Source organism: Oncorhynchus clarkii, chromosome 31 (assembly GCF_045791955.1).
Source record: "Oncorhynchus clarkii lewisi isolate Uvic-CL-2024 chromosome 31, UVic_Ocla_1.0, whole genome shotgun sequence".
Taxonomy (NCBI): Eukaryota; Metazoa; Chordata; class Actinopteri; order Salmoniformes; family Salmonidae; genus Oncorhynchus; species Oncorhynchus clarkii.
Window position 1 is genome coordinate 8943995 of NC_092177.1, and position 11072 is coordinate 8955066.

Here is an 11072-nt window from a genome sequence, read left to right on the forward strand (position 1 = left end):
ATGAGCCGCCTCAAATTCTGTATAGTTGTTCTTGAATCCAGCCAGTCCATTGTATTTATTCACTGTGAATGCACAGTAGTCCTACGCATTTGATTAGCAGTATATCTATTTACACTATTTTCCACAATATTCATGGGATTTATTTCGATAGGTTTATTATTTTGATACCGAGAGCACAATTTAGTTCCCATTCGTAACCACACGGTGGCAGAAAAGCCCAGATTAAGGGGGCCAGTGAAGTCCATCGGCCAAGTAAACGCAGCAAGACCAGGGTGGTTCGTTTATCTGACTTGGGTTACTCCGATGGGAGAAATGTTAATTGGGTGAAAAGTGAATGCATAGTTCTAGAACTGTGCTGCCCAGCTCTGGCCGAGTGAGAAGTCGGCTCAAAACAAAAGTAACGAAATTAATTACTCGCCCGAGTGGCGCAGCGGTCTAAGGCACTGCATCTCAGTGGGGTTCGATCCCGGGGTGTGTCACAGCCGGTCGTGAGCGGGAATACCATTAGAGCGGCGCACTATTTGCCCAGCGTTGTTCGGGTTAGGCGGTGAAGACCGTCATTGTAAAATAAGTCTTAACTAACTTGCCTAGTTAAATAAATGTGATGAGTAGGATTCTGTGTTTCCACATGCAAAGGTGATAAAAAGCTTTCCAATCCTAGTTTGAGAATTCAAACATTTATTTTATGGAAAATAATAATAAATGTTTCTGGACGATTCTGGCAACATGACAAAGCGGCGCATATTACAGTTCGATTTGAGATGGGCGCTCCTCCCGATAACGTTGCCCGGATCAGTGTAATAGAACTCCCTCATTGATTGTCGCTCGGGAAAGAAGCTGGGTTGGGTCCACGGAATTTCATACAGAGCCAGTTTTCTGCAACTGCACCACGCATTTCTTTAGATTTTTCATATTAACATAAGCTTGAGGTACATGCATCGCTTATTTTTAACAAGTAGTTAGCTAGTGCCGATGGTTTGAACCAATTTAAAACAGAGTCGGTAACCTAGCAAGATCGTGCATTCATTTTCGACGAAAGCAAAACGAGTGCGAATGACGAGAACGAATTAGCTAAACTAGTTTTCAATAGGTTTTCAACCTAACTAGCTAGCTGAAATATAACCAGACATGGACGACAAGTCATTCACTAAGGAATTGGATGGGTGGATTGAGCAACTCGGCGAATGCAAGCAGCTCTCGGAAAACCAAGTGAAAGCCCTTTGCGAGAAGGTAATTTTAGCCTATTTAATGTGTGTGATCTTGCAAGCCCTTAGCTAAGCTAGTTTGCCGGCTATGTTAGACAGCGAGCATTAGCTAACTGTTAAACAACTGTTTTAATTTGATCATTGGTCCGAGCACGGTAAATTTCTCCACCGACTGTTGTATGCTCAGGCTAGCTACATTATTCTGAAAATGGCGGCGGGGCTGCATATTGCCATTGCATTCACTTTGGAGTTGTCAGACATACATTGGCAGTACCGTAGTTTACTTGCAGGATTTAAGGAGCATTGATGATATTTTTTATGAATGTTTTTGGAAATGTCAGTTTGATATCCTTGCTGTTCTTACATTTCGCTCTGGCTCGTTGCAGTTTAATTCCAAAGTGTGCCGCTTGGGTATCAGCTACTAAAGCTAAGGATCGGACTCTGATTTTTAATTTTCGTCCTAAAATGACATACACAAATCTAACTGCCTGTAGCTCAGGACCTTGAAGCAATGATATGCATATTCTTGATACCATTTGAAAGGAAACACTTTGAAGTTTGTGGAAATGTGAAAATAATATAGGATAATATAACATTAGATCTGGTAAAAGATAATACAAAGAAAAAAACATGCGTGTTTTGTTCCATCTTTTCAAATGCAAGAGAAAAGCCACAATGTATTTATTCCAGTTTTGGCGCAATTTACATTTTGGGCCACTAGATGGGAGCAGTGTAGGTGCCTAATTTTATACTGATCCAACGAACCATTGCATTTCTCTTCAAAATGTTGAATCAATTCTGCCCAAATGTGCCATATTGGTTTATTGATACATTTTCAAGTTTGTAACTGTGCACTCTCCTCAAACAATAGCATGGTATTATTTCACTGTAAGAGTTACTGTAAATTGGAGAGTGCAATTTAGATTAACAAGAATTTAAGCTTTCTGCCCATGTTGGATATGTCTATGTCCTGGGAAATGTTCACGCTACTTACAACCTCATGCTAATCACATTAGCACACGTTAGCTCAACCGTCCCGAGAGGAGGGGGGGGGTCACCGAATCTGTAGGGGTTAAATACTTAAACAAGAAATAACATCCGAACTGTCGCTCTGTATCCCAGATTTCACCCATCCTCTAACTAAATCCCTAAACCCAAACTATTTTCTCGTCTCCTCCTCCTTTCCAGGCCAAAGAGATCCTGACGAAAGAGTCTAATGTGCAGGAGGTGAGATGTCCGGTCACCGTGTGCGGAGATGTCCACGGACAGTTCCATGACTTGGTGGAGCTGTTTAAAATCGGAGGGAAGTCTCCTGACACCAACTACCTCTTCATGGGAGACTATGTGGACAGGGGCTACTACTCTGTAGAGACAGTCAGCCTCCTGGTATCTCTCAAGGTAAACAGCCAAATGATTTAAAGCAGGGATGTGCAATTTTAATGAGGGTGCCCCCCCCAGTAGGACAGCCTACTGATATAACACAGGAATAGATTTATTGCTGCTACTGTAAATGTCATTATCAACCTTAAACCATCTCTGGTTGACTCTAAAACAGAATGTGCAGTCGCTGTGAATGTAATGTGTGTTATGCACTTGTTGTCCCATCCAGAGAGGTGTTAATAATTCAAGTTTTTCAGGTGAGGTACCGTGAGCGAATCACCATCCTCCGAGGGAACCACGAGAGCAGACAGATTACCCAGGTGTATGGCTTCTACGACGAGTGTTTAAGGAAATACGGAAACGCCAACGTCTGGAAGTACTTCACAGACTTATTTGACTACCTGCCCCTCACTGCCCTGGTAGATAACCAGGTGAGATATTAGTTGTTACAGGTGCATTACGCAGAAATGGCTCTGTCATTTCCTGGTTGCTAAAATTATAGTATTTTTTTGCCTAATTTCAGTTTATTTGACAAAACCAGCAGTCATTGTGTAGAGAATCATTGTACCATCTAATCCACTGTGAAATATATTTTACATAACCCAAAATATTTTATTTTCAGCTGTTTGATGCTGGTGTACAAAACTAAAGTTGAAAAAAAATGTATTTAACTTTTATTTCACCAGGCAAGTCAGTTAGGAACAAATTCTTATTTACAATGACGGCCAAACCCGGACGACGCTGGGACAATTGTGCGCCGCCCTATGTGACTCCCAATCCCAGGCGTTCAGTAGTAAAAGACACTAAAGCAAAACTTAAGAACAGGAAGCGTAGAAATTGAGCATATAGAACAGATCTACCACTTCTTAGACTTGGTTTCAATGAGATCTATAACTCACGTTTCTATGTGAATTCGGGTCGGGTCGCCCAAGAAGTTATGTTGCAGCTTTAATGTATCACATATTTAGTCATTAGTGGAAGTATTACACAAGTGTCTTTGTTTGGGTCCTTGGAAGAGTTCTATATAAAACTCCTGTGTTATTAGTATCACTGTTATGAAGGAGAGAGGAGATTCAGCAACACGTGGGAGGACAACAGAATTCAATAAATAAAAGCGTATTTTTTGCGAAAAGTAGAACCAACGCTTTTTCGACTTTTGACCTTCATCAAAACGATGACGAAGGCCAGAAGCCGAAACGTGTTGGTTCTACTTTTTGCAATAAATACGTTGTTTAAATAAAAATAAAAAACGTTTTTTTAATTGAATTCTGTTGTCCTCACACGTGTTGCTGAATCTCCTCCTTCAGTTTGCTCCTCATTTGAAAAGTGAGGTAGTGGCAGTGGACTCTTTCCCACTATATGTTATTACATAACCATTCAATTTAGCAGCCATGTGCTGTACAGTACAGGTCTTAAAAGTCATTGATTTTGACATTTTCAACCCACAATGTTCACGTGCGTCTGTTACTGATTTAGTTTTTAACAGTAACACAATTTATTTTGTATTTTATTATTTATTTCACCTTTTATTCAACCAGGTAGGCTAGTTGAGAACATCTTTATTCAACCAGGTAGGCTAGTTGAGAACACTTTTATTCAACCAGGTAGGCTAGTTGAGAACACCTTTATTCAACCAGGTAGGCCAGTTGAGAACACCTTTATTTAACCAGGTAGGCCAGTTGAGAACACCTTTATTTAACCAGGTAGGCCAGTTGAGACCACCTTTATTTAACCAGGTAGGCCAGTTGAGAACACCTTTATTTAACCAGGTAGGCCAGTTGAGAACACCTTTATTTAACTGGGTAGGCTAGTTGAGAACACCTTTATTTAACCGGGTAGGCCAGTTGAGAACACCTTTATTTAACCGGGTAGGCTAGTTGAGAACACCTTTATTTAACCGGGTAGGCTAGTTGAGAACACCTTTATTTAACCGGGTAGGCTAGTTGAGAACACCTTTATTTAACCGGGTAGGCTAGTTGAGAACACCTTTATTTAACCGGGTAGGCTAGTTGAGAACACCTTTATTTAACCGGGTAGGCCAGTTGAGAACACCTTTATTTAACCGGGTAGGCTAGTTGAGAACACCTTTATTTAACCGGGTAGGCTAGTTGAGAACACCTTTATTTAACCGGGTAGGCTAGTTGAGAACACCTTTATTTAACCGGGTAGGCTAGTTGAGAACACCTTTATTTAACCGGGTAGGCTAGTTGAGAACACCTTTATTTAACCGGGTAGGCTAGTTGAGAACACCTTTATTTAACCGGGTAGGCTAGTTGAGAACACCTTTATTTGACCGGGTAGGCTAGTTGAGAACACCTTTATTTGACCGGGTAGGCTAGTTGAGAACACCTTTATTTTACCGGGTAGGCTAGTTGAGAACACCTTTATTTAACCAGGTAGGCTAGTTGAGAACACCTTTATTTAACCGGGTAGGCCAGTTGAGAACACCTTTATTTAACCGGGTAGGCTAGTTGAGAACACCTTTATTTAACCGGGTAGGCTAGTTGAGAACACCTTTATTTAACCGGGTAGGCTAGTTGAGAACACCTTTATTTAACCGGGTAGGCCAGTTGAGAACACCTTTATTTAACCGGGTAGGCCAGTTGAGAACACCTTTATTTAACCGGGTAGGCTAGTTGAGAACACCTTTATTTAACCGGGTAGGCTAGTTGAGAACACCTTTATTTAACCGGGTAGGCTAGTTGAGAACACCTTTATTTAACCGGGTAGGCTAGTTGAGAACACCTTTATTTAACCGGGTAGGCTAGTTGAGAACACCTTTATTTAACCGGGTAGGCTAGTTGAGAACACCTTTATTTAACCGGGTAGGCTAGTTGAGAACACCTTTATTTAACCGGGTAGGCTAGTTGAGAACACCTTTATTTAACCAGGTAGGCTAGTTGAGAACACCTTTTATTCAACCAGGTAGGCTAGTTGAGAACGAGTTCTCATTTACAACTGTGACCTGGCCAAGATGTTAGATGGAAATGTAAAGCTAAATTATTGCTTTGTTCTACCAATTACACCATGTTTTAGATGGAAATGTCCTGACTTGTTGTTCCTCTGCAGATCTTCTGTCTCCACGGTGGACTGTCCCCCTCTATAGACACACTGGAACACATCAGAGCGCTGGATCGCTTACAGGAAGTTCCTCATGAGGTCAGCTCACTTCCACGTTCCTAGAAACGACGTCCAATCTTCATACTACCATGCTAGTTAGAATACATGCCCAATATGTTGTTTCATAGTATTGACTCACTTGACATAAACCTCCCCTTGGGAGCATAGGGGCGTCCACCATGCTCTCCACCTCACTCCTGTGTGAGGGCTTTTGCCTCTGGCCAGGAGATCCCCTGTTTTGTTCATGTTGAGTGAAGCGTCTCCAGTTGTTTAGCGTGTCACAGTATGCTAGTGTGGGTATTGATCCACTGGAGTCTGTAAGCCCTGACCATTGTATATCAGAGGGTTAGTCTGTAAACCATCCAACCAGTCACTACTCATCTCCGTTGTAATATGCAGACAAAACGCCTTCGATGACATCACATCCTGCGGTGACGCTCCAAGTGTTGTAGCCTGACCTCGCCAATATGGCCACCTTATTTACATAATGTAGTGTTCACAGTATTGTTGAATTTAATAACATGGCCACCGTCTCCCTCCCCCAGGGTCCGATGTGTGACCTGCTGTGGTCAGACCCCGATGACCGTGGTGGCTGGGGCATCTCTCCCCGCGGTGCCGGTTACACCTTTGGACAGGACATCTCGGAGACCTTCAACCATGCTAACGGACTCACCCTGGTCTCCAGAGCTCACCAGCTGGTCATGGAGGTACATTGGCATGTTTCATCCTCTAAGGACTTGATGTACACCAGTTGGCCTGAGGAGGATGGGCCGTGGTCAGAGTCACAGCTACGTTTAAACAGACAAACCAGTGTTCTGGTATTCTCCTGTTTCTTCATAATGAAATGTGACAATGTACTCAATCCCTTCAGTGCAAGGTCATTTATCAAGCCGTGGGTTCACAAAGATACACAGCATAACTGTTTTTGACTAGCCTTTTTTTTTTTTAAATACTTCAAATGTTTTATATATATATATATATATATATATATACAGCAAAATCACACTACAAGCCAAAGACTTAAAACACTAAAATGACAAGAGTAACTCATATATATTTTTTTTTTAACCAAAATGTTTACTTTGTCCTGTTTGCATGATGTAATGTGTTAGTTTCGCAAGACTTGCACTTTGTGTCTTATTCCTAGATTTACTGAGTGTTTGTTTTTGACAGGGTTATAACTGGTGCCATGATGTACCTCTGGTTTACTGAGTGTTTGTTTTGACAGGGTTATAACTGGTGCCATGATGTACCTCTGGTTTACTGAGTGTTTGTTTTGACAGGGTTAAAACTGGTGCCATGATGTACCTCTGGTTTACTGAGTGTTTGTTTTGACAGGGTTATAACTGGTGCCATGATGTACCTCTGGTTTACTGAGTGTTTGTTTTGACAGGGTTATAACTGGTGCCATGATGTACCTCTGGTTTACTGAGTGTTTGTTTTGACAGGGTTATAACTGGTGCCATGATGTACCTCTGGTTTACTGAGTGTTTTGACAGGGTTATAACTGGTGCTGTGATGTACCTCTGGTTTACTGAGTGTTTGTTTTGACAGGGTTATAACTGGTGCCATGATGTACCTCTGGTTTACTGAGTGTTTTGACAGGGTTATAACTGGTGCCATGATGTACCTCTGGTTTACTGAGTGTTTTGACAGGGTTATAACTGGTGCTGTGATGTACCTCTGGTTTACTGGGTTTGTTTTGACAGGGTTATAACTGGTGCCATGATGTACCTCTGGTTTACTGGGTTTGTTTTGACAGGGTTATAACTGGTGCCACGACCGTAACGTGGTGACTATCTTCAGTGCACCCAATTACTGCTATCGCTGTGGAAACCAGGCCGCCATCATGGAGCTGGATGACACACTCAAGTACTCCTTGTAAGTATTCACTTCAAAATGTGTTTACTTAAAAAAGAAATGTACGAATTCACATCAGAATAAAATCCCAGTTAAAAATGATTTTACTTGTAGCTTTATTGTAAAACTCTAAACATTGGAAATTGTCATGAGTATATAAATGACTTAGGAAGCTTCCTTGTCTTGAAATAGAACAAACCTTCTAATTTAGATCTAAAAATGGCTCCAAGGCGTCATAGTCACATTTATATCTGATGTCTTTGTTTCCGGTCCAGCCTTCAGTTTGACCCCGCCCCTCGCAGAGGAGAGCCCCATGTGACCCGCCGTACTCCTGACTACTTCCTGTAAAAGATCGCCATGCGTGTAAAGCTGTAGAATCTTCTTAGTCAACGTGAAGGAGGAGGTGGGGGAAAAGGGAGCAACCGACCATCGGTATAGAGTTATGACAAATTCAACATCCATGGACCAAAAAGTGTGCCATAATTTCACAATGCAAAAAATGGTGAGGGAGGGAGGGAGGGAGGGGGGGGGGGGGGGGGGTTCTGATTCAACTTTAAAGAAGACCACACAGCCTACACCCACCACAGTCCACTTCCTACTCTCTCTGCATGTTATATTTATGTCTCTGAAAAGGATTCTTCATTATAAAGACTACAGTGTGTATATATATAGTTAAAAGGGTGCCATTTTGGAAGGAGCCAGTCTCACAGTACCTGCTGGTTTTGTCAGGTAAAATGAATGCATCTGCTGAGATTAATGCTTAAATGTAACCCATGTGTTAGGAGCGTAATTAAGATATAGAATGGTTTGCCAGAACTAAACTCGGCATGGCCTCAAACTGGACGGTTGTGGTAAACATGATATGTTGTGACATTGTTTCAAACAGAAATTCAATGGCTTTTTTTTTTTTGTGCGTGTGTGAATTTAAATCACTGTTTTCAGGGTTGGGTGGAATTGAATTCTTTGTTTGCACTTTTGTATTTAATTTTTTATCACATGACACTGACAAACTACAGCGTTCTGTTTTATATTTCACCCCCAGAAAATAGTTTTTCTGTCACTCACCTGTCACTGTGACTGACATCTGTTTCAGCTAGGAATACCTGTACAAAATTATATCCCTTGTTATACACTGAACAAAAATATAAACGCAACATGTAAAGTGCTGGTCCCGTGTTTCATGAGCTGAAATAAAATATCCCAGAAATGTTCCATACTGCACAAAAAAACCTTTTCTCAAAAATGTTGTGCTCATTTTGTCCATGGTTGAGATAATCCATCCACCTGACAGGTGTGGCATATTAAACAGAATGATCATTACAGATGCACTTTGTGCTGGGGACAAACGGCCACAGTTATGTCATAACACAATGCCACAAGATGTCTCAAGTTTTGAGTGAGTGTGCAATTGGCATGATGAATGCAGGAATGTCCACTTCTCTGCCGTAAGCTGCCTCAGAGAATTTGGCAGTACGTCCTACCGGCCTTGTAAACCACGCCAGTCCAGGACCTCCACATCCGGCTTCTTCACCTGCGGGATTGTCAGAGAGGGTGGGGGGGGGGGGTGCTGAGGAGTATTTCTGTCTGTAATAAATCCCTTTTGTGGGGAAAACATCCTGATAGGCTGAGCCTGGCTCCCAAGTGAATGGACATATGCCCTCGCAGGTCCAATCATGGCTACATCCCTGAACAGTCGTGAAATCCATAGATTAGGGCCTAATTAATTATTTCAATTGACTGATTTCCTTATATACTGTAACTCAGCAAAATCTTTAAAATTATTGCATGTTGCCTTTATATTTGTTGTTTAGTATAGATACATCTCTGCTATACAATAAAGATTGAAGTTGCTCCTATGCTTTGTCCTGTGTGGTGTTATTTCCCAATTTACAGGCATTCTTTTTGATCTAACTTCTGCATGGCTGAATATGTGACCTTCGACTCTCAGAAGTTGTCCCTTGATCCCTAGGTTTTTTAACTAGGCAGGTCAGTTAAGAACAAATTCTCATTTACAATGATGGCGTACTCCGGCCAAACCTAGACGACGCTGGGCCAATTTGTGCGCCACCCTATTGGACTCACAATCACGGCTGGATGTGATACAGCCTGCATTATGAACCAGGTTCGGCAGTGACACCTCTTGCACTGCGATGCGGTGTCCTACACCACTATGCCACTTAGGAGTCCCTAGGAATGCAGGGGAAGAGAATACATGTGTATTTGAACAGGACCCAGATTCTGTCATGCAAAATTGTCTGCCCTGTGATGTTCCATAAATTTTGCACTAATTTGTATAATTGTGCTTTCAAGACAACTGGGATCTCGGTTGTCCACACTCCAGTCCAGTTGGTGGTGGTAATGCATCTTAAATTTGGTTGCCAACCGCCATATAAAGTCCAAAGAAGAACCCTGAAGGAGGAGAGATTACTAGAAACAAACTCAGTTGACCCTTTTATCTGTGTATTAATAAATCAAATGTTTACTGTTTTTTGACCTGTCCTCAAATTAATATAGTTGGTTCAGAGTTCGTTTTGATATTTCAACCTGCGTGTCCTGATCACGTCTGGTGTGGGTGGACAAAATCAACATGCACGTGTGCGAGAGGTCTGGTCAGCATGTAATGTCACTTCTATAGATTACGAGTCATAATACACATCAAACCTAGCATTCAAACAAGGAAATGGTTCCAATTGTTTTTCCACCATTCATGTTTCCCATAGGGGATTTTAGAATCACCTCAAATAAGGGCTGCGTTACATGTAGGCTTACCCTGGGGTGATGTTTTGATAACTGTGTAAATCTCTGTAGGACAAGGTGACTTATCAACAAATATCAATATATTCGCCTGTATTTACCCCCCAACAAATGAAACGCTAATGTGGCTATCATAAAGAACTACAAATACCATGATGATCTGGATGAGACTGCGAATCGAGGCAAAGGCAATAATCTCTGGATTCTAATGTTAGCTAAATTTAGTCATTAATAAATTGGCTACATTTCCTTAAATGGACAATTCTGAACTGTCATGTGTAAGTTTTAAATTGGCACAATACCTGTTAACAAAGATGTCAGCTAGAGATGATGTGCAGGGATTTGTAGTCTTGCATGATGTCTACTTTCATGCTAATTAGCATTTTCGAATCTGAGAGTACAAACAGCCGAATATACTGATAAAAGTCACCCTGTCCGAGAGAGATTTATACGGTTATCAAAACGGGACGCCAGGATAAGCCAACGCAGCCCTTATTTTAAGTGTTTCTAAAATTCTAATTTCCCTGTTTGGCCGCTAGGTTTATGGGTATCATGACACCTCCACTCTGAGGCTCTATTACAAATGACTAACCAGCGGATGCTTTGTTCTATGAGTCACATGTACTCCCAAAACGGACCGCTAGATGGCAGTAAAGTCCGTAAATTCTTGAACTGTTTTTTTGTTGCACTACCTTTACACTATTGTCCAATCTCCAGGAGATAGGCCTAAAATTTGAATGGCTGTAAAGATCG

The 11072-nt window shown here is 41.5% G+C and overlaps 1 protein-coding gene across 1 annotated transcript; it reads left to right on the forward strand.

Annotated features, from left to right (window-relative positions):
- The first annotated feature begins 221 nt into the window (after window positions 1-221).
- LOC139391195 (serine/threonine-protein phosphatase 2A catalytic subunit alpha isoform-like) lies at window positions 222-9420 on the forward strand. The gene is made up of 7 exons (XM_071138799.1): window positions 222-1230; window positions 2394-2603; window positions 2843-3016; window positions 5655-5744; window positions 6251-6412; window positions 7468-7586; window positions 7841-9420. Exons 1-7 carry the CDS (start codon window positions 1129-1131, stop codon window positions 7911-7913), a joined length of 930 nt encoding a protein of 309 aa, XP_070994900.1. The 5' UTR covers window positions 222-1128; the 3' UTR covers window positions 7914-9420.
- Window positions 9421-11072: the final 1652 nt, after the last annotated feature.